We start from the raw sequence: 26,439 nt of genomic DNA, 5'->3' as shown, positions 1-26,439 counted from the left end.
TTGGAATTGTATAGTTCCAAGTAGAATTCCTGGAATCTGTTGTTTACAAGCAGGAGTCAGAGGCTGTAGAATCACTTTCTGCTTGCATTTGAGTCTGTTGCAGAAGTGGGCACTGCATGAACTTGGCATCGGGAACTGCATGTTTTTGGTATCAGGAGCTTGTAGCTATCAAGCAGATCCAGTGTTTGCCCACTGTGTTGTCTCACATGCTAGACAAGGTTAGCTGAAGCCGAGAATAATCATGATGCACGCATCTTGGAACAGCAGTGAGTACTAGACTGAGACCAGTGTGTGCGCCAATGTACTTTATCACGGCAGTAAGGTGAATATGACAATATTTTATCCAGAGAAGCACTCTACATGTGGTTGTGAGTGAGACTTTTTAGGGTCTTTGTGAGATGGGGCCTAAAAAGTCTCACTCACAAGCTCCTGATACCAAAAACATGCAGTTCCCGATGCCAAGTTCATGCAGTGCCCACTTCAGCAACAGACTCAGGGTCACTGGCTATCTTTTGGACTGGTCTTTTCCAAGGATTAAATAGCTGTGTACAAAACTGAACGTGCGTTAATGCACTTCCAAACTTCAGACAAGGTCCAGTGTAATTATTTCACAATATTTTTAGTAGCAGCTTGTATTCCACCTTGTGCTGGGCCCTTCAGCTCCTACTCCCTCACAGGTCATGTATTGACAGGAGGGATAGTGTGGGGACTGCTTTGATGGATGGATTAGTTTTCTTAATGTGCTGGAAAACTTCATTGTTTCTAAAATTCCAGCAGAAGGTGGCATGAGGGAGCAATGTCCTACTGGTTATTTAAGGTTACCCCTGGTATACATTTCTATGTTTTGGTTCTCGATTCTGATAAAAGTTCACTGCAATCTGGCTGTCAGCTCTGTAATGATTCCAGCATTAGCTCTGCCCCTCTCCACAGCCAGGACTCCCCAGTCCAGGTCTGCTCCCCACACCTTCAGCAGAGGGCAGAGCAGTTTGCAGGTAGTTATGCTGCTGGGCCAGTGGCTGGAACTTCCACCTGTTATCTCATGGAAGCTGCTCAGTGCTCCCTTCCCTTTTTTTCTTGCAGGAGGAGGCGGGTGAGAGCTAAGGGCAGGTAGTGGCTGGAAGAAGGAGAAGGACTTTATTCATCATCCTTGCCAATATTGATAGCTGACCAAAAAGTCAGAGATCCCAGGGGTGAGATTGGTGAAATTCCAGAAAGCTGGAATCGCTGGACAAAAGATTGAGGTTAGACAAGTTTGAGAGTATAAAAAATGTGGCTAAGAACTTAAAAATCAGAGGGTAAGACCACAAATCCCATGTGTATGCTGGTTGTGTTGTTGTGTGGGTGGTTGTGTTTATTTGTGTCTTCTTGGCGACATGTTGATTTATGCCATTGGTGCATGCAGGCTGTGCATGGCAGTGAGAAGCTATTTGTGTTTGGAGTTTTTGGGTGGGGTGTGTTGTGCTGGGAGAGTTGTGTTGATTGGTGCGGGTTCCAGTTGGGTGTACATATGTGGCAGTTGGGCCAAGTAATCCACCAACTGTTCAGGCTCCTCATACAACCAATGAAATTGCTGCATGAATATTAGCTGTAAAGTAAGGTGATTGAGTTACCTGTGATGTCATAATGGTCTAGGACTCTTGGTGTGCCATAGATACGTGCCTTACCATGGCTGTCCATTGCACAGATGCAATTTTTAAAATCAAAATGGCCGAGAACTTAAATTTGGACGGTAACAGATTGTGAAACCCAGTGCTGATTCAAGCTGGTGATATTCTGATCATAAAGAGTGCTCAACCGTGCTTGGGCTGTTTCCATCACGTCACATTCAACAGACATTTTAGGCTTTAGAGTGAACAGTGACATTCCTGGAATCTTATTATATAGAGAATAGCACAGACAATCTGCTGTTACTGAATGCCTGGGTCCCTCCCTCCATATCTCTCCATGGTTCCACGTCCAACTCACTCTTTAGTAGATGTTGGCTGCATTCTAGGCACAGAGTCAGAAAAAAGAGCTTTAACTGTTAAGCAAGAACATGAAGTTCCCAAACACCTAGAAGCTGTGTTATTAGACCGTTGGTTTTATTTGATGGTAATGGTAGATGCTTCCAGACAGAGTCTGGAACAAACTCTGCAGCCCATAGGCAAGCACCACAGCACCACTACTGTACTTGCCGGCAGGCGTTCTTACTATCAGCCATGCAAGACTGGGCTTCCATCTCTTTACATCAAAGAAAAATACCTGCTTTGGGCTAAAAATGGAAGTCAGGAATTCATAAATAAAACAAAAGAAGGTTTTTGTTTGGGGATAAAACAAACCAACCTGATTTATTTGTGCCTAAAAGAGAGACATGAATTAAAAGGTGCACGCTAAAAGCAGGATTTGCCTTTTTTTTTTTTTTGCCAGAAATGAGATTTTGGTTAATTTTGAGCAACTCTGATCACGAGGTCAACAAATATAGTAACAGCTGGCGTTACTCATTCATGAAATGCAGCCATTTCCTGAATATGGAAATATGGTGTGTGGCTTAGGTAGCATTCCAAGTAGGGTGTGACTAAATTGGATTTATGCAGCACCTTTCCTTCAAAAGCATCCCAAAGCACTTTACGTAAACTCATGCCCATTAACCCACTCCTGAAATGTAGCCTTCTCCAAGGTGGAGCACATTGCCAGAAACGTCAGGCTTTATTTTATTTAATTAATTTAACAGTGACAAATTCTTGTCCCAAGCTCAGGGTGCCTTTGCATACATTCAAATGACATAATATCAAAATACTCAAGTATTGCACAGTGGTTTGCTTTGGGGCATATCAAAAATAACATCTATGCAGATGGTCCTGGCTGCTGATGGAACCTGAGATCTGCAGGTTCTGGAAGACAAACGTCCTATGCTTCCACACTGCCTCTTACCTGCTTTCCTTCACTCCCACATTAGCACAGTCATCCAGGGCTTCTGTTGCTGGGAAATGCCTGCCAAATTTCATGGAGAATTTTTGTTTTCCAAAATTTATGAGCTTTTTGATGAAAACAGAAATCCAATATGTTCTCTCTTTTTTTTAAGTCGGAAAAAAGACTCTAAGAGGAAAAAATGAAAAACTGGAAAACTTCAGCAAAATATGTCATGAAAATTTTCAAAACCAGCTCGTCTCAAAAACTTCAAAGTGAAAACATTTTCCAAAATTTTCCAAATCACATACCCAGTCTCCAGCTGCCTCTTGTTACAGACAACTGCCTTGAAGCAGCATGGTTGGCCAGTTTACTGTAATTTGAACTAATTGGTTGTATAACAACATATAATTATCACCCTTTCATTGTTAACTAGCATATTGTTTCCATCACAGCAAACACAGTAAAAATATAACAGATTAATTTGTATTATATTATAAGACAGGGCCAAATGAATGTTGGTAGGTTTGCACTCATTTAACCCATGGCAAAACTTGGCCACTTAGCCTTTTAAGGCATGTACTCATTGTTAGTTCTACCTGGGTAAATATTAATAGAAATTTAGCTGCATGAACCTACTTATTTAAAACTTGCCACTTAAAGTTTAATGAAGAAAAAGTGACAAACTCAGAAGGGTCTGGAGATAAGGTACCCGGGTTCAACTCCTAGATCAGGGATGGCCAACCTGAGCCTGAGAAGGAGCCAGAATTTTTTAATGTACATTGCCAAAGAGCCACAGTAATACGTCAGCAGCCCCCCTTCAGCTCTTCCCGCCCCCCCCCCCCCCGCTCCCAGTGCTTCCTGCTCAAGGCAGCCCTGCCGATCAGCACCTCCCCCCACCTCCTGATCAGCTGTTTCGTGGAGTGCAGGAGGCTCTGGGCGGGGGGGGGGCGGGGAAGAGCGAGGGCATGGCAGGCTCAGGGGAGGAGGTTGGAAGGGTTGGAGTTGGGGCAGGGCTGTGGCAAAGCCAGGGATTGAGCAGTGAGCACCTCCCAGCACATTGGAAAGTTGGCTTCTGTAGCTCCAGCCCCGGAGTCGGTGCCTATACAAGGAGCCGCATATTAACTTCTGAAGAGCCACATGTGGCTCCGGAGCCACAGGTTGGCCACCCCTGTCCTAGATCAGTGTTTTTCAATCCATGGGTCGTGACCCAGTACTGGGTCGCGGCATGTAAGGCGCTGGGTCACCTTGCTCTGGTCAGCACTGTCGACTGGGACGTTAAAAGTGCCTACCTTTTCCAACACCGGCTCCTAGGCAGGGAGGCCATGGGGCTCCGTGCGCTGCCCCCACCCTGAGCACTGGCTCCGCACTTCCATTGGCTGGTTCCCAGCCAATGGAAACTGGGGGGGGGCAGTGCCTGCAGGCGAGAGTTGTGTGGAGCCACTTGCGCGCCTCTGCCTAGTAGCCAGACCTGCTGCTGGCTGCTTCTGGGGCACAGTGCGGTCCACGGTGCACCCCGGCTACGCTGCTGAGCTGCCGGAGGTAAGTCCATGCTGGTGCCCCAATCCTCTGCCGCAGCCCTGAGCCCCCCCAAACCCAGAGCCCCTCCTACACCCCAAGCCCCCCAGCTCCAGCCAAGAGCCCTGACCCTCTCCCACACCTCAATCCCCTGCCCGAGCCCTGAGCCCTCCCAAACCTGGAACCCCTTCCTGCACCCCAAGCCCCTCATCCCTAGCCCCAGCCCAGAGCCTGCACCCCTTGCCCAGAGCCCTGACCCCCTCACACCCCAATCCCCTGCCCCAGCCCAGAGCCACCTCCCACACCCTGAACCCCTCAATCTCAGCCCCACCCCACAGATCACACCCCCACACCCCAACCCTCTGTCCCAGCCCTGAGCCCCTTCCACACCCCAAACCCCTCATCGCCAGCTCCATTGGGTCGTGGGCATCAACAATTTTCTTCAACTGGGTCCCCAGAAAAAAAGTTTGAAAACCACTGTCCTAGATCATCCACAGACTTCTAATGTGACTTTGGGTAAATCACTTAATCTACCCTGTGGCTCGGTTTACCTTTTGTGAAAACAAGGATAATACACTGTGGTGTTCTGAGAATCAAATGATGACTAATCATGAGGTGTTCAGATACTGTGGTGATGAGAGCCACATAAGTGGGTAGATACATTCAGAGACTCTATTTGACAGAGATTCTAGCCTTCTGAAATATGCATATGCTCAGTACAGCTCTCCCAACATGTACAGTGAATCAGAATGAGTTGCATTTCTATCCATCAGCCAGCAGTCTCTCAGCACCTTACACTTCACCAGCACAGAAGAAAGCCTTTTTTAAGTATTCATTGTTTATGTTTTAGAGACCTGTGAAAAGTTAGTGGGAGGGGTAAAAGCGGACAAAAAACATGACATGGATTAATATACTAGGGGAATAATGAAGTTTATTGCCTTGTAAGATTGCAGTTACATTCTTTGTGTGCTTGGGTTTTGAACAACTGCCTCAAAAAGACAAAAAGTGACCTGAAGAGCTCTGTGGACCTCGAAAGCTTGTTTTTCACCAACAGACGTTCATAGAATCATAGAAGATTAGGGCTGGAAGAGACCTCAGGATGTCATCTAGTCCAACCCCCTTCTCGAAGCAGGACCAACACCAATGAAATCATCTCAGCCAGGGCTTTGTCAAACCGGGCCTTAAAAACCTCTAAGGATGGAGATTCCACCAGCTCCCTAGGTAACCCATTCCAGGGCTTCCCCACCCTCCTAGTGAAATAGTGTTTCCTAATATCCAACCTAGACCTCCAACCTAGATGCTGATCCAGTAAAAGATATTATCTCACCCACCTTGTCTCTCTTGAAAAGACAAGATATTCTTCCAACTGTGTATCCAGAATATCAAGTTGCCTGATAACTGTTTAGCTGCCAAAATGTGTTACGGCACGGCCTTTGTTAATTAATGTCCCTGGAAAGCCAAGGTCACTGAGGCTCAGCGGAATTGAGGGGGCTGACTGTGAGGGACAAACTGGAATGATAATAAGGAAAAGCTGAAGGGAGTGAGAGAAGAGATATTTGAATGAAACGTAAGGAATTTGCTGTTTTAAAGCTAATTAATATTTGCTGTAGTTCAAAGTGGTTTGGAAAACTCTCTGCCAAAGATAATAAGCTGATAGCTGCCATGCTGAGGCTGAACATTTACATACATGGTGGAAATGAGAAATAGCTTAGAATTTGCCATTTGTTCTTCATGCATATTTTCTAGGCCAACAAACCATTTAACTATATTTAATGTAAGTTAAGACCTTTTAACATTCATGTATACCAGTACAATCCCCTTTTACGCTTTGCAGGCTGTGAAATTTTAAAGGCATAAATTAAATAACTAGAAAAGATTTCAAGCGGGCTCTTAGGTTCCAATCCAGAATACCATTTAAACATGTGTAATGTTAAACACGTAAGTAATCTAATTAAAGCCAACAACTCCTCACCTGCTCATGTTTGAGTGCTCTGCTGGACTGGGGCCTTACTGCCCAACCCAGCATGTTGGTGAGATCTGTGGGAATTGAGGGTGCTCAGTACCTCTTAGGATTGGGCCCTTATTTATCAAATCCCCCTTTACAAAATGTCCCCCCATAAAAACCAACCAACTAAAACAAAAAATCCCAGCATAATGAAAAAGTATTCTTTCTTCAGCCTTGTAAAGAATGTTTTCTTCTTCCATTGGAATTTGTCATGAAGACTTAGAAAAAATAAGATTTTACATCATTGTATTTATTAGGTTCTGAAACAATACACATTCACATCCTTTTGAATACAGTACATTTGGCACAGTAATAATGTTTACGATGAAATAACACTCATGAATGGCAAGAGATTCAAATTACATCCACAAGAAAAAGAAATCCTGTACAAATAAAGCCTCACCAAAAAACCCAACAAACCCCAACTCTAAAACTGAATACATTTTATATTTAACGAGAGCTATTCTGCCCATAATTTAAAAAGAGGTAATTTTTTAGCTTTTTGGAGAGAATTCATTATTTTTCACTCTATGGAAAAATGTTTCCACTTTTTATAAAATCTATATGGGAGAAAAACAACAAACAGTGGATTCTTCTCTTTTTTTTTTTTTTTTTTTTTTTTGGCATTTTGCACTCATTTTACAAAAAAAATCAGGAAAGATTTTACAGAAATGTAACAGCATGTTCATTTTTAAGAATTATCTTTAAAAAAATGCGCAAGGTAACAGACAAACCTCCTAATGTAAACCCCATACAGAAGATCTATTTACTTGTATTGAAGAAACATCTGCCCATGCAAAAGTTCTACCTCCTTGACTCCTCATTTAGCATCCCTACAAAACAAATGCAGGTGCCAAGGCCTCTTGTAATAGAAATGTGTGTTCATGATTTTCACGCTAAGAACAGGATTGATCTAAACAGTTTGCTCACAAAATAGCTTTGTGGAATGTACTTACTCCCCAAAAGCAAATGCTAATAATTTTGTAGAAAGGCCTCTAATTTTACCAACAGTAGTGCACTGTGCAATAGTTTTTCTTCATTCTATTCACCTATGTAAAAGAACACTTAGCACTGTGATCAGTTCTTGCCTGGATGACAAAAGCTATATTTGGTGAAAACTACACAGAGCCAGTAGTGACACATGAAAATTTATGGGCAATGTTACAACAGTTTCCTTGGAAAAAAAACATGAGATGATGTAATCATTAAAATGTTTCTGTGCTTGTACTCAACTCCAGAAGCTAGTCTTTTCCCAGTACATAAATTTACTGAAGATAAATTAAATTAATCTAAAGATTCGATCCATTATTACACCTGTAGGCCAGACAACACATGAGTTGATATAGCATAATATTTAATATTTTGAAATCATCATAAGAATATATATAATAATTACACCTGAGTTTTAAAAAAAACAAAATGGAACTGAATGTTGTCATCAGTTACAAAGGCTATGAACAGCCGGACGCATAATTGACACAAACTAACTCATTTGCTTGAGACCAAGATTTAGCTCTTAAAGCCAATGACTCGCACTTTGTCCACCACAATTTGTAACATTCCTTTCTCTTTCCTAGCTCTTTCATATCATAGAGTTGAAGAGAACTATAAAAGAGATTTAGTATAGCTTAATATATGTCTACATCTTTTATAACAAAAAAATCCTCCTCTCTCTGACAGTAACTTGAACCAATACACATACAGAGTATTGCACATGGACATTATTATAATTATTCTTTCATAGACTAACGTTTTTATAATATGCCTGAACATGCAGCAGTTGATATCTCTATATTCAATGAATTCCACAGGCCTTGCAGCAAACACTATATACAAAATCTCACCTGTACAAAAGGCAAAAAAGCTTCGTAAGTGCCACTTTGCCAGTAACAAGTATATATATTTTTTGTGCAGCTGGAAATCCATGTGCAACAATTAAAATGGATTCCATTAACTGCTCACTCAGTCCAGTAAAATATATAATAAAATTACCTCAGCGATACATGTACACAAAAAACACAGGGTACTTCTGGAAATATAAGTACATAACACTGTTAGCATATCTACAGGCGGTAACTTCACATTAGTAATATTGTCCACATGAGTTACCACTTCAATTAATACACAAGAAAATCAATTTACATCTTTCCATGTCAGTTTTTGAATGTTTGATCTTCAGTCTTTCAACACACTTTCACATAATCCATGTTAAGCTTTGTTTTGTGTTTTTTTAATAGCACAGATTTCATATTAGATTTTAAACATTAAAAACAGTAGTACTATGGTTTTGTAAAAGTGTGCAAAAGTAACACACTGCTGTGAAAAATAAATACATATAATTAAGCAGGGTTGTTATCATTCACATTGAATACAAAGAACTAAAAACAAATTCTTTTTTATTATTATCATTTTTTAGAAACATGTAATTTAAAACACCTATGTGCCTGCCAATGTTTGCTTTGGGTACAAACTTTTACTAAGAAAGAAAAGTAATGTTTACCCAATTACCTGTCAAATTTGTAGTAAACCTATGTAGCTTCATTAAAGCTATTATAGGCTTTTGGAGAACTGATCAATTCTTATTTAGCCCTTTAATACCTGTGTATAAAGTATCTGATTTCCTATTTTAAGCAACTTTTTACATTATCTTCATGATTCTTTTTATTCCTAACTAATAATCATGAAAAATTAGCTATGCCTATTTTTGGTGGATAGTTTTATATTATGCTTGCACCCCAGTATGTTAAAGCATATGTGATCAGTAATTGCACATCTAAGAAAGTAGACTTTTTCAATTACCACAGAACTGTGTATAATTGTCTTCTCCACACTTGAGTACAAACTTCATTGTAAACATCAGTGCGGAAGAAATGGCTCTCTCTCTCTTAATTAAAGATGTATGGCAATTATGTACTGTTGTAGGATGAGAATAAAATCTGCTAAATCTCTGTTTTAAAACAGTATGGCTCTTTTTGTTTCATGAAAAGATGCAAATTGTGTCCTTTCTGTGAGACCTTAAGAGTAACAGAAAGGTTGCAAATTGCAAAAGCACGGCAGTGTGTTACATCTACAATTTCTGATACAAAATTGTTTTGCATTGTTTGTGAGACAGAAATTAAGAGTGCCTTCAGATCAGAAGATTAAAGGAAAATAATAAATATATAGTTTAAATCGGGATATGGGCTCAAGGTAAGAGAAGTAGTTCTTGATCTAGTGAGTCTCAGTAACTGGAGGATCTTCTTAGGACCACTTCTTGCAGCATCATTCATCTAGCAGCCCACTGCTGACTATGGCAGAAGCTCTTCTCCAAAATAAGAGAACCCTTTAAATTCTTCTTGATTGATTTGCTTTATAATTGTCTCATCCACTAGCGTTAATACTGGCTCTTCTCGCGTAAAGTCTTGATCAAAGTTATTTACATCCCTTTTGGTTTTCTGGGGAGGAAAGTATAAAAAGGTGAGTGAGTGATGAAATAACATACTAAAACCAATAAACATAAAAACTGCTTGGGGGGGCCAGGGGACTGAAATAAGCAGAATTTTCTGAAATGATAAAGAAAAGCTATTTCACACAAAGAATAACAAACATATGGGATAAGCTACCAAGGGAGGCCACAGAAGCAAATATTATAGTGACTTCAGAGAGCCCCACTGGTTTCTGGAGTGCGAAGGGGTAGTGATATGATGAGAAAGCGGGAAGCTGAGATTAAGAGTCATTATAAAAGAAATGGTATGGTAAGCAGTATGGCCGTTTCCTATTCTTATATTTTTGTATGGTTTTAATGGCATCACATTTGAGAGGTTTAAAGTGAATTGTCTTCCCCACAAGACAAACTTCTTCAGCCCTAACTCAACACCTTGGAGGCTCAGCACAGGCAATTCAAGTTTCCCCATGCTGCCCTGCTAATATGATCTCGATGAATCAGCTCTAGAGCTGAAATCCTGGCCCCACTGAAATCAGCAGTAAAGCTCCCATTGAATTCAATATGGACAGGATTTCACTTTAAGAGCCCACAGCCATTTAGTCCTTGGTCTTTTCTTGGCAATCGCTGTGATTTGGATATCTACCAAGTAGGAGCTGGACTAAGAATACCAATTCATTTCACATAGGTCATTGAACAACCACATGACAGTGATTATGGTCGGTCACTACCCACACAAGTCACTTGAAGATGTGATAGACAGGTAAAAAGCTCCAGCTCTCATTACCAGTTTCCTGGAGTGATAGCTCAGTGGTTTGAGCATTGGCCTGCTAAACCCAGGGTTGTCAGTTCAATCCTTGAGGGGGCCATTTAGGGATCCAGGGCAAAATTTGGGGATTGGTCCTGCTTTGAGCAGGGGATTGGACTAGATGACCTCCTGAGGTCCCTTCCAACCCTGATATTCTATGATTCCACATTAATGCAGTCATATTTCAAGTATGCACAATGTTGTTGAAAGGAATAGGCATTTTTATTTGTTTAGACCTTTTATGGCCGTCTATTCTCTTGTTATGTTTCATGAAACATTTCAGAATAGGTACAGCTGAACCAAACAGTATTCAATGGAGGCAAAACTGTCATTTTAAAACTCATTTAGTATCAATCCTAAAATCAGACACAGATTTTCTTGAGATTAAGATACCAGAAATACAGTAGCAACCTGACTTACAATGTACTGTGTCAAATCATATTCTAAATAGATTTACATACCAAAAATGGTATATGTATCTCCTTTCAATACATATCTATAACTCTTGCTAATGCTAATGCAAGAATATACCCATCAAAGTATTATTTAGGTGATCAACTCTACTGATGCATTAGAAAAATATTTTTCTTTATTTCACATAACAGACTTTTCTCATATCTGTAAAATAGTCATACTAACTAGCATAATCTATTTTGGCTGCATGGATTTTATATAATTCATCTGTCATAGCAAAATAACTCCCCTACTTAAAATGAAGAGTCTCTTTATGATTTGTGCACTACAGGATTTTCTAAGTGATGGGCAGTGAATAACATGCATAAATCCACCTACTTGCTAATGGGATTTCTGCAGATACTATAACACCTTATGTACTGCCTTTAAAATGCTAAAGTGAAAAAAATTGATACATATTTTTTTAACTGGCACATAAAGATTTCATTCTATGCAGTTTAAAAACAATGGGCTTTAAAGTCCTTAGTGAATTCTTACTCAGATGGGAAAATATTGTGGAAAATATCATTTGAATTTTTAAATGAATTTACTTCTGACTGTGTTCACATCCCTCTTCTCTATGCTCTCTGCAAATATTCTAGCAAATGATTCATTGTCAGACATGGTTACTAAAGAAGAAAATGGCAAATGAGTATTTTCAGAAAGTGACTTTCAAATTTGTAGTAAGGATTATATGCACCAGAACCCTGATCCAATGTTCACACTTTGAGCGTTGGATACTCACAGCCAATAACCTGTGGGCAAGCTGTAGAACAAGAATTTTTTCAAGAATGAATTTTCATTGAATATATTCATGAGGAGTGTGGTTAGTTTGCTGGGAATTTGCAAACAAAAGGAGAGGCTAAAGTCATTGAACAGGCATTCATAATGAACCATTTGCCCCGCAAACTGAGGGCCAACTTTTTAAAGGTATTTAGGGGCCTAAAGATGCAGATAGGTGTGAAATGGTATTTTCAAAAGCACCTATGCTCCTAACTCCCACTGACTTTTTAAAAATCTTGTTTTCACTGGGAGTTAGGCACCTGGGCACTTTTGAAAATACTATGAGGTACTTATTTGCATCTTCAGGAGCCTTTTAAAATCTGGCACTGAGTTTCTAATGTGGGCAACATTTCCATTGAATTTAATGGGACTTTTGTCTAGGTAAAGACTGAAGAAGGGCCTCAGAATTTTTCACTGTTTTAGATATGAAAGCAATTATCTACTTTTCAACATAGCTATAAATGAGCCAACCCGCTACCAGGACTAGCATAGAGCAACCTGCATTACTTACTCTAGCAGGCCTCTAACAATGCAGTTACTCAAACCAGACAAAAATGAGTGGGGCATAAACAAAACTGAATAGATTAAGTAATCCAAGGAAAAAAGCATAACCATTCCTTCTTTTAAATAGAAATCCTCAATTGAGATTTGGCTTCTTAGGCAATTTTTTCTTGAAGCCCCTTCTATTTTGCAGGACCCCATCAACTGTGAACAAACAAGTCTGAGTGCATTTCTGCTTGTTCCTGGCTTTGCTGTTTTAACATTCTTGCACGCTGGGTGCTGCATAGGCCCATAGCATGCACAATTTTAAAGCTGCAGCACAAGAGCACAGAAGGAAGGCAGCAAGGGCTGCTACTGTCACCCAGAAAGGATCCTGAAAGGCAGAAGGGAGCTCGGCAGGAGAGAAAGAGTCTAAGGCTTCATGTGCTCGCTGAGCTGGGGTTTGATTCCCAGCTTGCATACACATACTTGCACTAGATAAACAGTAGCATAGCTGCAGTAGCATAAGGCGTGGCAGCAGTGGCATGGTTTACCCACCATGGTACATAATTGGCATAGCTAAACTATGCTTCTGCCGCTGCTAATGCCCATGCTACTGTAGGTACACTGCTATTTATACTCACACTAGCTGGATAAGAGCTCGCACAAATTTGTGTATGCAAGCTGGGAATCCCATCCTTACCTGCAGCGTAGATGTAACTGAAAAGTATATGAAGGGAATGGGATTCCAGTAGAACCAACCCTAAGCATTCAAATTTCATGAGTAGGGCTACAAAAAAATCTTGAGATTGGATTAAAAATCATGTAATCACATGACTCCAGGAGCTAAGTCTTTAAGAAAAACACCAAATATCACAGGATTCTGATAATATCATGAGTTGTCAACAGTGGGATTCTCTCAGGGGAACTACCAAGGCAGCAAAGCCAGGAGGGTACTGAAAGTCACAGAGGAATTGGCAGGTGGCATGGAATGTGAGTCAGGCTTCTGTGTGGAAGGGGAAACACAGTGGTCCATGCAAACTGACTTCCCATACAGCATATGTCACAAGGAAAGTCCACTTGGTTTCAGAAATTGCATTTTTTCTGGGTTGTCTGGACAATGTGTGTCCAACCCAAGTGAACTGTACCAATGAATCAGAGACAGAGCAACTACACAACAGTTTCTGACAGGAAGTGCCCTGATGAAACTACAGGTGAGCAGAAAGTAGCCAACCATTTTGAATTTGACTGAGTGCCCAGCATTAACACCTTTATGCTTATGAAAAGTGCCTTGGGACCTTTAATGACCAGAGGTGGTCAGGTCCTTGGCCATCACCAGAAGCACAGTGCCTCTTCTACCTTGAAAAGATATTGATTCCAAAGGAAGAGTGCCACCTGCTTAATCACCACCATCCCTTTCTGTAATACACATGCTCTTGAGAGCTCACAGCCAACCACATTACTGACCCTCTTTACCCTGTGATGAGCACAAAGTGCTGCGACTTCCTGAGCAGGTATATAACATTACAAATTAAGAAACCAATGAACAAAACTGACTGCACAAGATAAGATGACATTTGTAGACTATCACATTTTGCAGAAGAGTGACGGCCATTTTTAATTTCACTTAAAGTTACCAGTGCTGTTCAAAAGGCCACAGCCACAGCAGAATTGTTAAAAGACTGTCTCACTCAAGGAACACTGTTGTTAGTCAGATGTCTCCAATGGACTGTGTTGGTTTACACAAGGGAATCCAACTTCATGTTTAAAAACTCTAATTTTTGTTTTGAATCTCTATAGGCAGTGCATATAGTGGAGGGGGGTCACAAAATGTCGCAGACCTTAGAAAAAAATGTTTTTTTAATTGAGCCGGGTTGCTGAAGGGCACACTTTAAGCACTGTTTGACCAAGTGCCTGAAAATGGATTTTGGCTGGGATTCGGAAAGCCCTCCCCAACACACTTTTTTCGGACCATTTTATGCACTGTCTATATGCAGTTAGTAAGTGAGTAATATGAACTTCACTACACAGTAATGAGCATGCACTGAACATGGATTATTTGCACAGTGACTATTGCATTGGTTTTATTTTCACTTTCTGTACTGTACTGTCGTTTAGGTGAACAGTGAATTTTCTACTTCCAGTCACAGAAACAAGTGTAGAAAACCAAAAGAAATGCAAACACGTAACAAACTTTCAAGTGATGGGGGCAAAGATCACCTGTCAGCACATACATGTTGATGATCATAAACTGAAAGTCAATAAAATATTAAACTCTCTCTATAAACTACAATAAAAACCCCATCTTATTTGAAGTTCTGGGGCATAAGAATATAGTAAGAAGGTTAAAACTCTTTGCATTCAGTCTTTTCCCCAAATCCATTTGAGGCAAATCTGAACTGTGAATGCCCCAAGTTTCCCTTTGAAATGAACAGATACAGAAATGGCTAGGATTTGAACAAATGTACTATAAAAACATGTTGCATAAGGAAACACATATCGGCCCAGACATGACAAGAAAAAAAATAAGCCTGATCCTATGATGTCAATGGCAAGATTGTCAATATTTGCAATGGCAGCAAGTTCTGGCCCAATGTGTGTAGTAAGTGGAAGTAAGTGTGGCCAGAAACACTCACTGAAACGAACAAATGCAGATTCTGGCTTAAGAGGAAGAGAGAGACTACCCTACAATCCTCTAGAGTAGGGAGATTCCCATGTACGGAAATATGCAGTAAGCTTCTTCATGCCCCTAGTAGACCATCATTGCCCACCACATGCAGACAGCTGCTATAAGTGTAGACATCCAGTGAAACCTTTATTATAATTCCCGCTACCCTGGTGCAGATTTCTGTCAACAGCAATATTTGACTCCTCCCAAGTTTTCTCAGACCATACTCCATTCCTGAAGTTTGCAGCTCTTTTGAGGATCTATAGCATGAAACCTTTTGAGTGCTGTCTGTGGGTAGGGCAGCAGAGTGCCAAGAAGAATATTGATGGATGCACTGAACACTCCCAGCGTGCAGCCACAGGAGCACATGGCATCAGTGCAAAAGGACTAGGTGGGGCAGGAATGTCTGCACCATTCAGTGTATATCATACTCTTGTGCAATTTGAAAGGAGCCTATCCAGGTTCTTGGTATTAACAGAGATAAAATAACATGGAATGACTGGGTTTGATTTTTTGATGCAAAGGTTGGATGCAGTTATACTGACTTTTATGGGAATTGCGGGGTCTCAGCACTTTATATGATTGAGCTCTTGATAAGTTAAAAATGGACAAAATCCTGTAGCTTATTACTTCTTTTTCAGATAAGAATCTCATTAACGTCGCACAAAAGACACAATGCTTTAGCGTACTGGACAGAGCCAATTTCCTTTCTATTCTCAGCCTCTTTCAATTAAGTGCCAGAGAATATTGAACCATCAAGGAACTACATCTTCGTTAACATCAGTGCCCCATGTCTCGAAGTTCTAATGGAAAGTACCTGGATGATTTCAGGGAGAATTTTGCCTGAGTGAGAATTATTGTGGACTCCAGGGTTTGACCCAGTAACTCTAAGAGAAGAGCAGCCAAGACCTACTGAGTCAGTGTTCTCAGTATTTTCTGAATATCTTCTCACCAATAACATTTTCAGATGATTTTGTTCTAGAGTAATGGAAGCTACAGACATCAAACAGATCAGTGCAGAGCACAAGGCACTGTGGCTAACCTCACGTATCAATGCCCTCTCTTTTGCCTTTCTTTTGTGTGACAGCAAAAACCACAGCGCTGCCAGAGGATCGGTTTGCACCAATCAGTGAACCTCCTTTCACCAATGCAAAGTAGTTTCTAAAAGGTTGGTAATAGCTGTAAAGAAGCAGTTATTTTCACACTTCACTCATTCTACAGATGCAGAAGATTTGGTCTGAATATTGAGAAAAACAGGCTGAAAAACACAAGCTCAGCTTTCTGTTGAGTGCTCTGATGCTTTTTAAAAGTATTTGCGTGTATAAAAAATCCAATCTGTTATTATAAACCAAAATATTTGTTAAAAGCTTCTTTTGGGGAACTACAAAATATGAAATATATTGTCTTTGGCTAAATAGAATAATTTTACAAATTAAGAATTTTCAGTCTGTCAATTGATCTCTTCATGAAGGAGGGATGCAAGAATCAGGTACATACTTCTTAAACGATCATTATCACAATGACTTCAACTAAAGATTATCCATCAGAGAAGGGTTTTGAACCAAAGTACCCAGTTTTTATGACTATGCTAACATCCTTTGCTTTTAATCTGATCCTAAATTGTTTTTTGCATATAATATGAAAAAATAACCATTTCAGATTTCACTGGGAACAAATGGAAAGTGAAAAGGAAACTGCTTTCATTAAAAGTTTTAATAGCATGAATCTCAAGTACTTAAGACATGCTGCATTATGCAATTCAAATATTAATCACTAATGCACAGACACCTCTCTTTAGCATCACACAACTTTACAGAACTTTGCATTTTAAGAAGGATAACGTTGCCCTCTAGCAAACTGTAACCACTTCTGGAATGGGAATATTACGCAACAGAAAGTGGTGGGAAATACCCTATCCAGCTAAAGGGACACAAGAATGTACTAGTTACTCATAAGAATGTACTAAATCTACTCACACTAGAATATGGCCATGACACCAAGCTTAACAGCTCTAACTCTTGCGTGCACATACAAAAATGCCATTGGACCCTTCATGATCACTGTATGGTTAGTTATCCATCTCACTCATTAGATACCACCACCCAGAATCACTATTCCCTATCACCATGTTGTGGCATTGGTTTACTACTACCTAAGACTATGCCAGCACCGGAAAAAAGGTTTTGTTTTTTTCAGTGAGATAACACATACATGATAGTTATCATGTTGTAAAATCATAATGGAGACAAGGCACCTGTAGTTTTTACGATGAGGTAGCGAGGTGAGATCAACACTATACTTCCCAACTGTGGTTGATTTAGTTTAGTTTACCTCACATTAAATCTATACTGCCTTGTCTCCACTAGGATTTTACAGAAGGAAAGTTAATACGCATTAGTTATCCCACAGTAAAAAACACACCTTTTTTTGTCAGGGAAGACAAATGGCATGTCTACACTTAAAATGCTGCAGCAGTGGAGCAGTAGCGCTTCAGTGAAGACACTACTATGCTTACAGAAAAGGAGGACTTGTGGCACCTTAGAGACTAACACATTTATTTGAGCATAAACTTTTGTGAGCTACAGCTCACTTCATCGGATGCATTCAGTGGAAAATACAGTGGGGAGATTTATATACATAGAGAACATGAAACAATGGGTGTTAGCATACGCACTGTAACCAGAGTGATCACTTAAGGTGAGCTATTACCAGCAGGAGAGCGGGGGGGGGGGCCTTTTGTAGTGATAATCAAGGTGGACCATTTCCAGCAGTTGACAAGAACATCTGAGGAACAGTGGGGGGTGGGGGGGGAATAAACAAGGGGAAATAGTTTTACTTTGTGTAATGACCCATCCGCTCCCAGTCTCTATTCAAGCCTAAGTAAATTGTATCCAGTTTGCAAATTAATTCCAATTCAGCAAGTCCCCTTACAGACCTGATAAAAGCCCGGGGTCCAGACATGGTGAAGTGGACAGATGCCGCAAAGAAAGCATTCATGGATCTACAGACAGCCCTCTGCAGTAATCCTGTGCTTATAGTCCCAGACTTCAACAAAGAATTCACTTTACAAACAGATGCATCTGAAGTAGGATTGGGAGCTGTCCTATCGCAGATGGTCGGCGATGAAGAACACCCAATCCTCTACCTCAGCAGGAAACTCCTCCCGAGAGAGCAGAAGTATGCCGTGGTTGAAAGAGAGTGCCTAGCTGTGAAATGGGCCACTTTATTACCTTCTGGGACGACGGTTTACCCTTGTGACCGACCATGCACCCTTCCAGTGAATGCAGCGAAATAAAGAGAAGAATGCAAGGGTGACCAGATGGTTCCTGTCCCTACAACCTTTCCAATTCACCATAAAACACTGGGCTGGAAGCCACCATGGCAATGCAGATGGCTTGTCACGAGTACGCTGCCTGACGTCCCAAGTTGCCCAACCCCGTAGTGTTGAGCAGAGGGGGGGGGATATGTGACAGGGTCAGGCCAGATGGCTATGGGAGAGTAACAGAAGGCAGATATATTAGCCCCAGGCTAAGTAGGTCCCTTTTCCCTGGGTAAGGTAACAGGGAAGGTCCCAGAACAATCAGGAACCTTCTGGAGACAATTAAGACAGGCTGATTAGAACTCCTGCAAGGTAGAGCAGGAACTTTGTCACAACTGGTGTAAGAAGTGGGATCTGGTGTCCACAGCGTGGCGGAAGAAGGAGGGTGTTTGGAAGGGAAAAAAAAAAAGGGAAGAGGGTCTATTTTTATTTTTTGCACCACAATGGAGGAGGTAGTGCAGGCACTGATACAAGCTACGGCTGCCCAGCAGGAGGCTACTCGTGCCCAGGCAGCAGCCCAACAGGAGGCAGTGCGGCTGCAGCAAGAGACTAATTGCCTGCTGATGGAGCAGGCTGCTCAAGACCAGGCTATGTTGCAGGAACTGGTAAACCAGGTAAAGGCCCTTACAGAGCTGAACCGTGGCCATGATGGGACGCAGATCATGCAGGCCAGCAATTGGTTGCAGAAAATGACGCGGGAGGATGATGTAGAGGCATACCTCCTGGCCTTTGAGAGGACAGCCCTACGGGAGGCTTGGCCCTGAGAACAGTGGTCTGGCATCCTCTCTCCATTCCTGTTTGGGGAGGTCCAGAAGGCCTACTATGATTTGCCTGAAGAGGCTGTGGTAGACTACTCCCAGCTGAAACCAGAGATCCTGGCCAGATCTGGGGAAACGACTGCAGTGCGGGCCCAGTGATATCATGAGTGGAGGTACCAGGAAAACAAAACCTCATGGTCCCAATTATATGACCTCATCCATCTCGCACGAAAGCAGTTACGAACTGAGTCCCGGAGTCCGGAGGAGATACTAGAGGTTCTGGTCATCAACTGATACATGAGAGGACTACCGCCAGACCTTCACGCCTTGATAAGCCAGAACGAACCCTCCACCTACGACGAAGTTGTCGCACTGGTAGGCGAAGGACGGCGAGGGAGCTGACCTGACCAGTTAAGGAAGAAGCACCTTGGGTTAAACTAGCAGCACCAAGCCCTAGAGCTTGGGTGACTGAGCCACCAGGAGAACCCAGTGGAAAAAGAGAGGGGCTGAAGGCCCACCAGAAGCCACAAAGAGTCGGAGCACTGAGGGGAAAGAGTATTGTGATGTTAGACTACCCAAACCAAGAGACTGGGGAATGCCTATGGCTCCATACAGATGTTACGCCTGCGGGGAGTGGGGAAACATAGCTGCACAGTGTCCCAATGCTGAGGAGCCTATGCAGTGTAACCTGGGGAACTGGGCAGACCCATGCTCCCTAATCCTCCTTGTGGGGGTCTCAGTAACCCCACATATGTACACTAGACCAGTGAAGCTAAATGGGGTAGAGACCACAGCACTGGTTGATTCGGGGAGTGCTATCACGCTTGTCTCGGGGAAGCTCGTGAAGCGTAGTCGTGAAGCTACTGTGGGCTAAGCGTACGGGGATAACATGCGTCCATGGGACAGTTGGTTATTACCCCACCATCCCAGTAAAAATCGAGATTCAGGGGAATGCTACTGAGGTAGCAGCATGTGTAGTCCCTAAACTCCCATACCCAGTGCTCATAGGGAGGGACTTCCCAGGGTTTGGAGACTTACTCCCAGTAGGGGAATTGGAGAAAGGGGGAAGACCTGAAAGTAGTGAGGCATCCACAGTAGACTGTCAACCCCCAACCTTCTCTGAAATATCCCCAGATTTGTTCTCCACTCCCAGGCAATGTAGAAAGATGAAAAGGGAAAGAAGGGCAGCTAAGGCCTTGGGAACCCGAATACTGGCCCAAAGCCAAAGGGTCGCTCTCGTAGGTAGGCGGACCCGAACAGCTGAAAAGGAGGCCACCCAGGAGGGAGAAGCACCCGAGTCTGACCCACACCCTAACGCCTCTGAACCAGTAGAGGCAACAAAGAATGGCCCCCTAGATCTCAGGCAGATTAGCCCCGGGAGAGGAAATTTTGGACGGGACCAGGCTGAAGACCCAAGGTATGACAACATTAGGAAGGAGGTAACTGAAATAGATGGGATCCCCGTGGAAGGGAAAACCCAGGGACCAGGACCCTACTTCATAATAAAGAAGAATCTCTTACACCGGGTTGCACCAGTACAGGGGCAGAAGGTACAGCAGATCCTAGTACCTCAAAAACACCAGAATGCTGTATTTAAGTCTGGCCCATAGTCATCTTTTTGGGGGGCATTTGGGGGTAGAGAAGACCCTGGCACGGGTCCTGCGACGATTCTTCTGGCCCAGAGTACATGAAGAAGTGCGGAGGTACTGTGCGTCCTGCCCGGAGTGTCAGCTGCACAGTCCCCGTCCCCACTTGAGGGCACCTTTAGTACCCCTTCCCATCAAAGAGGTCCCCTTCGAGCGAATAGCCATGGATCTAGTGGAGAAGACAGCCTGGGGCCACCAATATATACTTGTCGTTCTGGATTATGCTACTCGCTACCCAGAAGCCGTCCCCCTGCGGAACACAGCCTCTAAAATGATAGCTAAAGAGTTGGTGGGGATCTTTGCCCGAGTGGAGCTACCAAAGGAGATATTAAAAGACCAAGGTACCCCATTTATGTAGAAGCTAATGAAGGATCTCTGTACGCTGCTCCATATACATACCCTGAGAACTTCAGTCTATCGTCCGCAGACTGATGGGCTGGTAGAAAGGTTTAACCGAACCCTCAAGGCAATGATAAGGAAAGTGGTAAGTTGAGACGGGAAGGATTGGGACACCCTACTACCCTACCTTATGTTTGCAATCCAGGAGGTACCTCAGGCCTCAACTGGGTTTTCCCCCCTTTGAATTATTATACGGACACCACCCCTGTGGCATACTAGATATTGCAAAAGAAATCTGGGAAGAGGAACCCAATGAGGGGAGAAATATAATTGACCATGTGTTGCAGATGCGAGAACGGATAGCCCGGGTCACCCCTATTGTACAGGAACATTTGGAAAAGGCTCAGGAGGCCCAGCGAACCCATTACAATCACCAGGCAACAGTCTGACAGTTCCAACCAGGGGATTGGGTGATGGTGTTGGTAGCCGCGGCAGAAAGCAAGCTTTTGGCCCAATGGCAGGGGCCCTATGAGGTGGTTGAACCCGTGGGGGAAGTAACCTACAAGGTGCTGCAGCCACGATTCCGGAAACAAGAACAAATTTATCACATTAACCTCTTAAAGCCTTGGCACCAACGAGAGGCATGTGTAGTGGCCCAATAGACTCCGATCCAGGGAAATAATATGCAGGAGCAGATCAGGATATCCACTGATCTGACACCAAACCAGAAGAAGGAGGTAACTGAGATGATCAACCGATACCAGGACGTGTTTTCAACCAAACCAGGCTGGACCACCGAAGCATATCACCACATTATCACAGACCCTGGGGCAAAGGTAACTTTCAGGCCCTATTGGGTCCCAGCAGCAAAAAGGGAGGAGATCAAGGCAGAGGTAAAAAGGATGTTGGAGCTGGGAGTCATCAAAAAGTCCCACAGTCAGTGGTCAAGCCTGATGGTGTTGGTGCCCAAATCCGATGGCGCCAGTAGGTTTTGTAATGACTTTCGCCGGCTGAATGAGATATCCAAATTCGATGCATACCCCATACCCCGTATCGATGAGTTAGTTGACCGCCTGGGCAATGCCCGATTTTTGACCACCCTTGATTTAACAAAGGGATACTGGCAGATTCCCCTTGCCAAAGATGCGAAAGAAAAGACGGCATTCTCTACACCAGAGGGTCTGTTTCAATATACTGTTCTTCCTTTTGGACTGCATGGGGCACCTGCCACCTTCCAGCATCTTATGGACAAGTTCCTATGGCCCCATACCAGTTATGCAGCAGCATACCTGGATGATGTGATTATTCACACCCCTGACTGGGAAACCCACTTAGGAAAGGTGGAAGCGGTTCTGGACACACTAAGACAGGCTGGCCTCACAGCCAACCCAGCCAAGTATGCTATAGGGCTAGCCGAGGTTAAATACCTTGGCTACATTGTAGGAATGGGCATGGTCAAGCCCCAACTAAACAAACTAGAGGCTATCCAAAATTGGCCCCGGCCAAATTGGAAAAAGCAAGTCCGGGCATTCCTGGGTGTGGTGGGGTACTACCGACGATTTATTCCCCACCCCAAATATGGCGATCAGCTGAACCCTGAGCATGTGGCCAAGATTCATCCTCCTAGGCTGTGTCTATGTTATACTATTCCCCTCGCCCCTTCACATCTCCCACCATAGTGTAAACAGGGCACTGGCATCTTTATTTAACCCTGCTCAGAGCAGATCTTGGCAGCAGAGTGGTAAGATCTCTGGCTGCCATCCAAACCCTGTCTACATTGGAGCTCCTGTGTCCTGTAGCTGCCACTACTAATGCAGCTGCATCTGTAGTATTGCAATTAAGTGTATTTAAGGCCTAGAATGTACCTCCTTCCAAAATAATCTTCAGTTAACCTTCCCATATATTCCTGTGATTTCTAAACACAACACAAGTCTTAAGCACAACCATCTGACAAATAAGAACTGGATGCTGGGCCACTATTAACACAAGCTATTGTGTTTTTAGCTTGAAGGGGAAAATTGAACATTAAAGAATTATTCTGCCTTCTGTGGCTTGAACTACGACGAAGGCAAAAATATTATCAAACACAACCCTGAAGCAAATGCTGCTAGTAAACACTTAATCTCTCTTATCTGAAGCATTTCCATGACTACAACACTGAGAGTGGACACTTCCGGTCTTCTACTCTGCCTGCAGTAGGGTCTTCACAACACGTACACTTCTGAACACCTAATGTGTAGCCGCATATTAACAAACTCTTGTTTCTGTGCCCCTCTTCCAGCAACAGATGGTCTTAATGCAATGCACTGGTGCTGTTTCATTGTGCAGGGAGCATATGAAGAGGCAGTAGCACAGCTCTACACTAGGAAAATGACGACTAATTCTTTGTACCAATTGGCCATTCTTTTGGGGCTGTAACAGTGGCCATAGATCAGCAGTGTAACCTAGTAGCAGGTAGGGCTGCAAATAGGGTTGTCAAGCGATTAAAAAACTTAATCGTGATTAATCACGCGATTAAAAAAATTAATTGTGAGTAATTGTGTGATTAATAGTGCTGTTAAACAATAATAGAATACTATTTATTTAAGTATTTTTGGATGTTTTTCTACATTGTCAAATATATTGATTTCAATTAAAACACAGAATACAAAGTGTACAGTGCTCACTTCACATTTATTTTTGATTACAAATGTTTGCGATGTAAAAAACAAAAGACATAGTATTTTTCAATCCACCTAATACAGGTACTGTAGTGTCATCTCTTTGTCATGACACTTGAGCTTACAAATGTAGAATTATGTACAAAAAAACCCTGCACTCAAAAATAAAACAATGTAAAGCTCTAGAGCCTACAAGTCCACCCAGTCCTACTTCTTGCTCGGTCAATCACTCAGACAAACAAGTTTGTTTACATTTATGGGAGATAATGCTGCCCTCTTCTTGTTTATAATGTCACCTGAAAGTGAGAACAGGCATTCGCATGGCACTGTTGTAGCCGGCATCGCAAGATATTTACATGCCAGATGCACTAAAGATTCATATGTTCTTTAATGCTTCAACCACCATTCCAGAGGACATGCATCCATGCTGATGACAGGTTCTGCTCGACAATGATCCAAAGCAGTGTGGACCAATGCATGTTCATTTTAATCATCTGAGTCAGATGCCACCAGCAGAAGGTTGATTACTTTTTTGTTGGTGGTTTGGGTTCTGTAGTTTCTGCATCGGAGTGTTGCTCTTTTAAGACTTCTGAAAACATTCTCTACACCTCGTCCCTCTCAGATTTTGGAAGGCATTTCTAATGTAGTGCCAATCTTTAAAAAAGGGAAGAAGGAGGATCCTGGGAACTACAGGCCAGTCAGCCTCACCTCAGTCCCCGGAAAAATCATGGACCTGCTCAAGGGTCCTCGAGGAATCAATCCTGAAGCACTTACATGAGAGGAAAGTGATCAGGAACAGTCAGCATGGATTCACCAAGGGAAAGTCATGCCTGACTAATCTAATTGCCTTCTATGACGAGATAACTGGCTCTGTGGATGAAGGGAAAGCAGTGGACGTGTTATTCCTTGACTTTAGCAAAGCTTTTGACACGGTCTCCCACAGTATTCTTGTCAGCAAGTTAAAGAAGTATGGACTGGATGAATGCACTATAAGGTGGGTTGAAAGTTGGCTAGAATGTCGGACTCAACGAATAGTGATCAATGGCTCCATGTCTAGTTGGCAGCTGGTGTCAAGTGGAGTGCCCCAGGGGTCGGTCCTGGGGCCGGTTTTGTTCAATATCTTCATAAATGATCTGGAGGATGGTGTGGATTGCACTCTCAGCAAATTTGCGGATGATACTAAACTAGGAGGAGTGGTAGATATGCTGGAGGGCAGGGATAGGATACAGAGGGACCTAGACAAATTGGAGGATTGGGCCAAAAGAAATCTGATGAGGTTCAATAAGGATAAGTGTAGGGTCCTGCACTTAGGACGGAAGAAACCAATGCACCGTTAGAGACTAGGGACCGAATGGCTAGGCAGCAGTTCTGCGGAAAAGGACGTAGGGGTGACAGTGGACAAGAAGCTGGATATGAGTCAGCAGTGTGCCCTTGTTGCCAAGAAGGCCAATGGCATTTTGGGATGTATAAGTAGGGGCATAGCGAGCAGATCGAGGGACGTGATCGTCCCCCTCTATTCGACATTGGTGAGGCCTCATCTGGAGTACTGTGTCCAGTTTTGGGCCCCACACTACAAGAAGGATGTGGATAAATTGGAGAGAGTCCAGTGAAGGGCAACAAAAATGATTAGGGGTCTGGAACACATGAGTTATGAGGAGAGGCTGAGGGAACTGGGATTGTTTAGTCTGCAGAAGAGAAGAATGAGGGGGGATTTGATAGCTGCTTTCAACTACCTGAGAGGTGGTTCCAGAGAGGATGGTTCTAGACTATTCTCAGTGGTAGAAGAGGACAGGACAAGGAGTAATGGTCTCAAGTGGGGGAGTGGGGGAGGTTTAGGTTGGATATTAGGAAAAACTTTTTCACTAGGAGGGTGGTGAAACACTGGAATGCGTTACCTAGGGAGGTGGTAGAATCTCCTTCCTTAGAAGTTTTTAAGGTCAGGCTTGACAAAGCCCTGGCTGGGATGATTTAATTGGGGATTGGTCCTGCTTTGAGCAGGGGGTTGGACTAGATGACCTCCTGAGGTCCCTTCCAACCCTGATATTCTATGATTCTATGATTCTTAAGCCTTGGGTCGAGTGCTGTTGCTATCTTTAGAAATCTCACTTTGGTACCTTCTTTGCGTTTTGTCAAATCTGCAGTGAAAGTGTTCTTGAAATGAACAATGTGTGCTGGGTCATCATCTGAGACTGCTATAACATGAAATATATGGCAGAGTGTGGTTAACACATAGCAGGAAACATACAAGTCTCCCCCAAGGAGTTCATTCACAAATTTTATTAACACATGATTTTTTTAATGACAGTCATCAGTGTGAAAGCATGTCCTTTGGAATGGTGGTTGAAACATGAAGGGGCATACAAATGTTTAGCATATCTGGCAGGTAAATACCTTGCAATGCCGGCTACAAAAGTGCCATGCGAACGCCTGTTCTCACTTTCAGGTGACATTGTAAATAAGTGGGCAGCATTATCACCCATAAATGTAAATAAACTTGTTTGTCTTAGTGATTGGCTGAACAAGAAGTAGGACTGAGTGGACTTGTAGGCTGTAAAGTTTTACACTGTTTTTTTGTTTTTGAGTGCAGTTATGTAACAAAAAAAATCTACATTTGTAAGTTGCATTTTCATGATAAAGAGATCGCACTACAGTACTTGTATGAGGTGAACTGAAAAATACTATTTCTTTTATCATT

At 42.6% G+C, this 26,439-nt stretch overlaps 1 protein-coding gene across 5 annotated transcripts in view; it reads right to left on the bottom strand.

The window, feature by feature from the left end:
• Positions 1-6,680: 6,680 nt before the first annotated feature.
• Positions 6,681-26,439, bottom strand: part of PRKCE (protein kinase C epsilon) — a 502,197-nt gene continuing 482,438 nt past the window's right edge. For 2 of the 5 annotated variants that reach the window (XM_074949372.1, XM_074949373.1), the window contains exon 16: positions 6,685-9,843. In XM_074949372.1, the coding sequence (XP_074805473.1) occupies positions 9,697-9,843 (147 nt within the window). In that variant the 3' untranslated portion in view covers positions 6,685-9,696. Of the gene's footprint in view, positions 9,844-26,439 lie in introns of all 5 variants that reach the window. The other 3 variants (XM_074949375.1, XM_074949371.1, XM_074949374.1) reach the window with 3 other exon arrangements.

This window comes from Natator depressus, chromosome 3, assembly GCF_965152275.1.
Source record: "Natator depressus isolate rNatDep1 chromosome 3, rNatDep2.hap1, whole genome shotgun sequence".
NCBI lineage: Eukaryota > Metazoa > Chordata > Testudines > Cheloniidae > Natator > Natator depressus.
The sequence above is the reverse complement of the archived record's forward strand: the minus strand, read 5'-3'. Positions and strand labels throughout refer to the sequence as shown.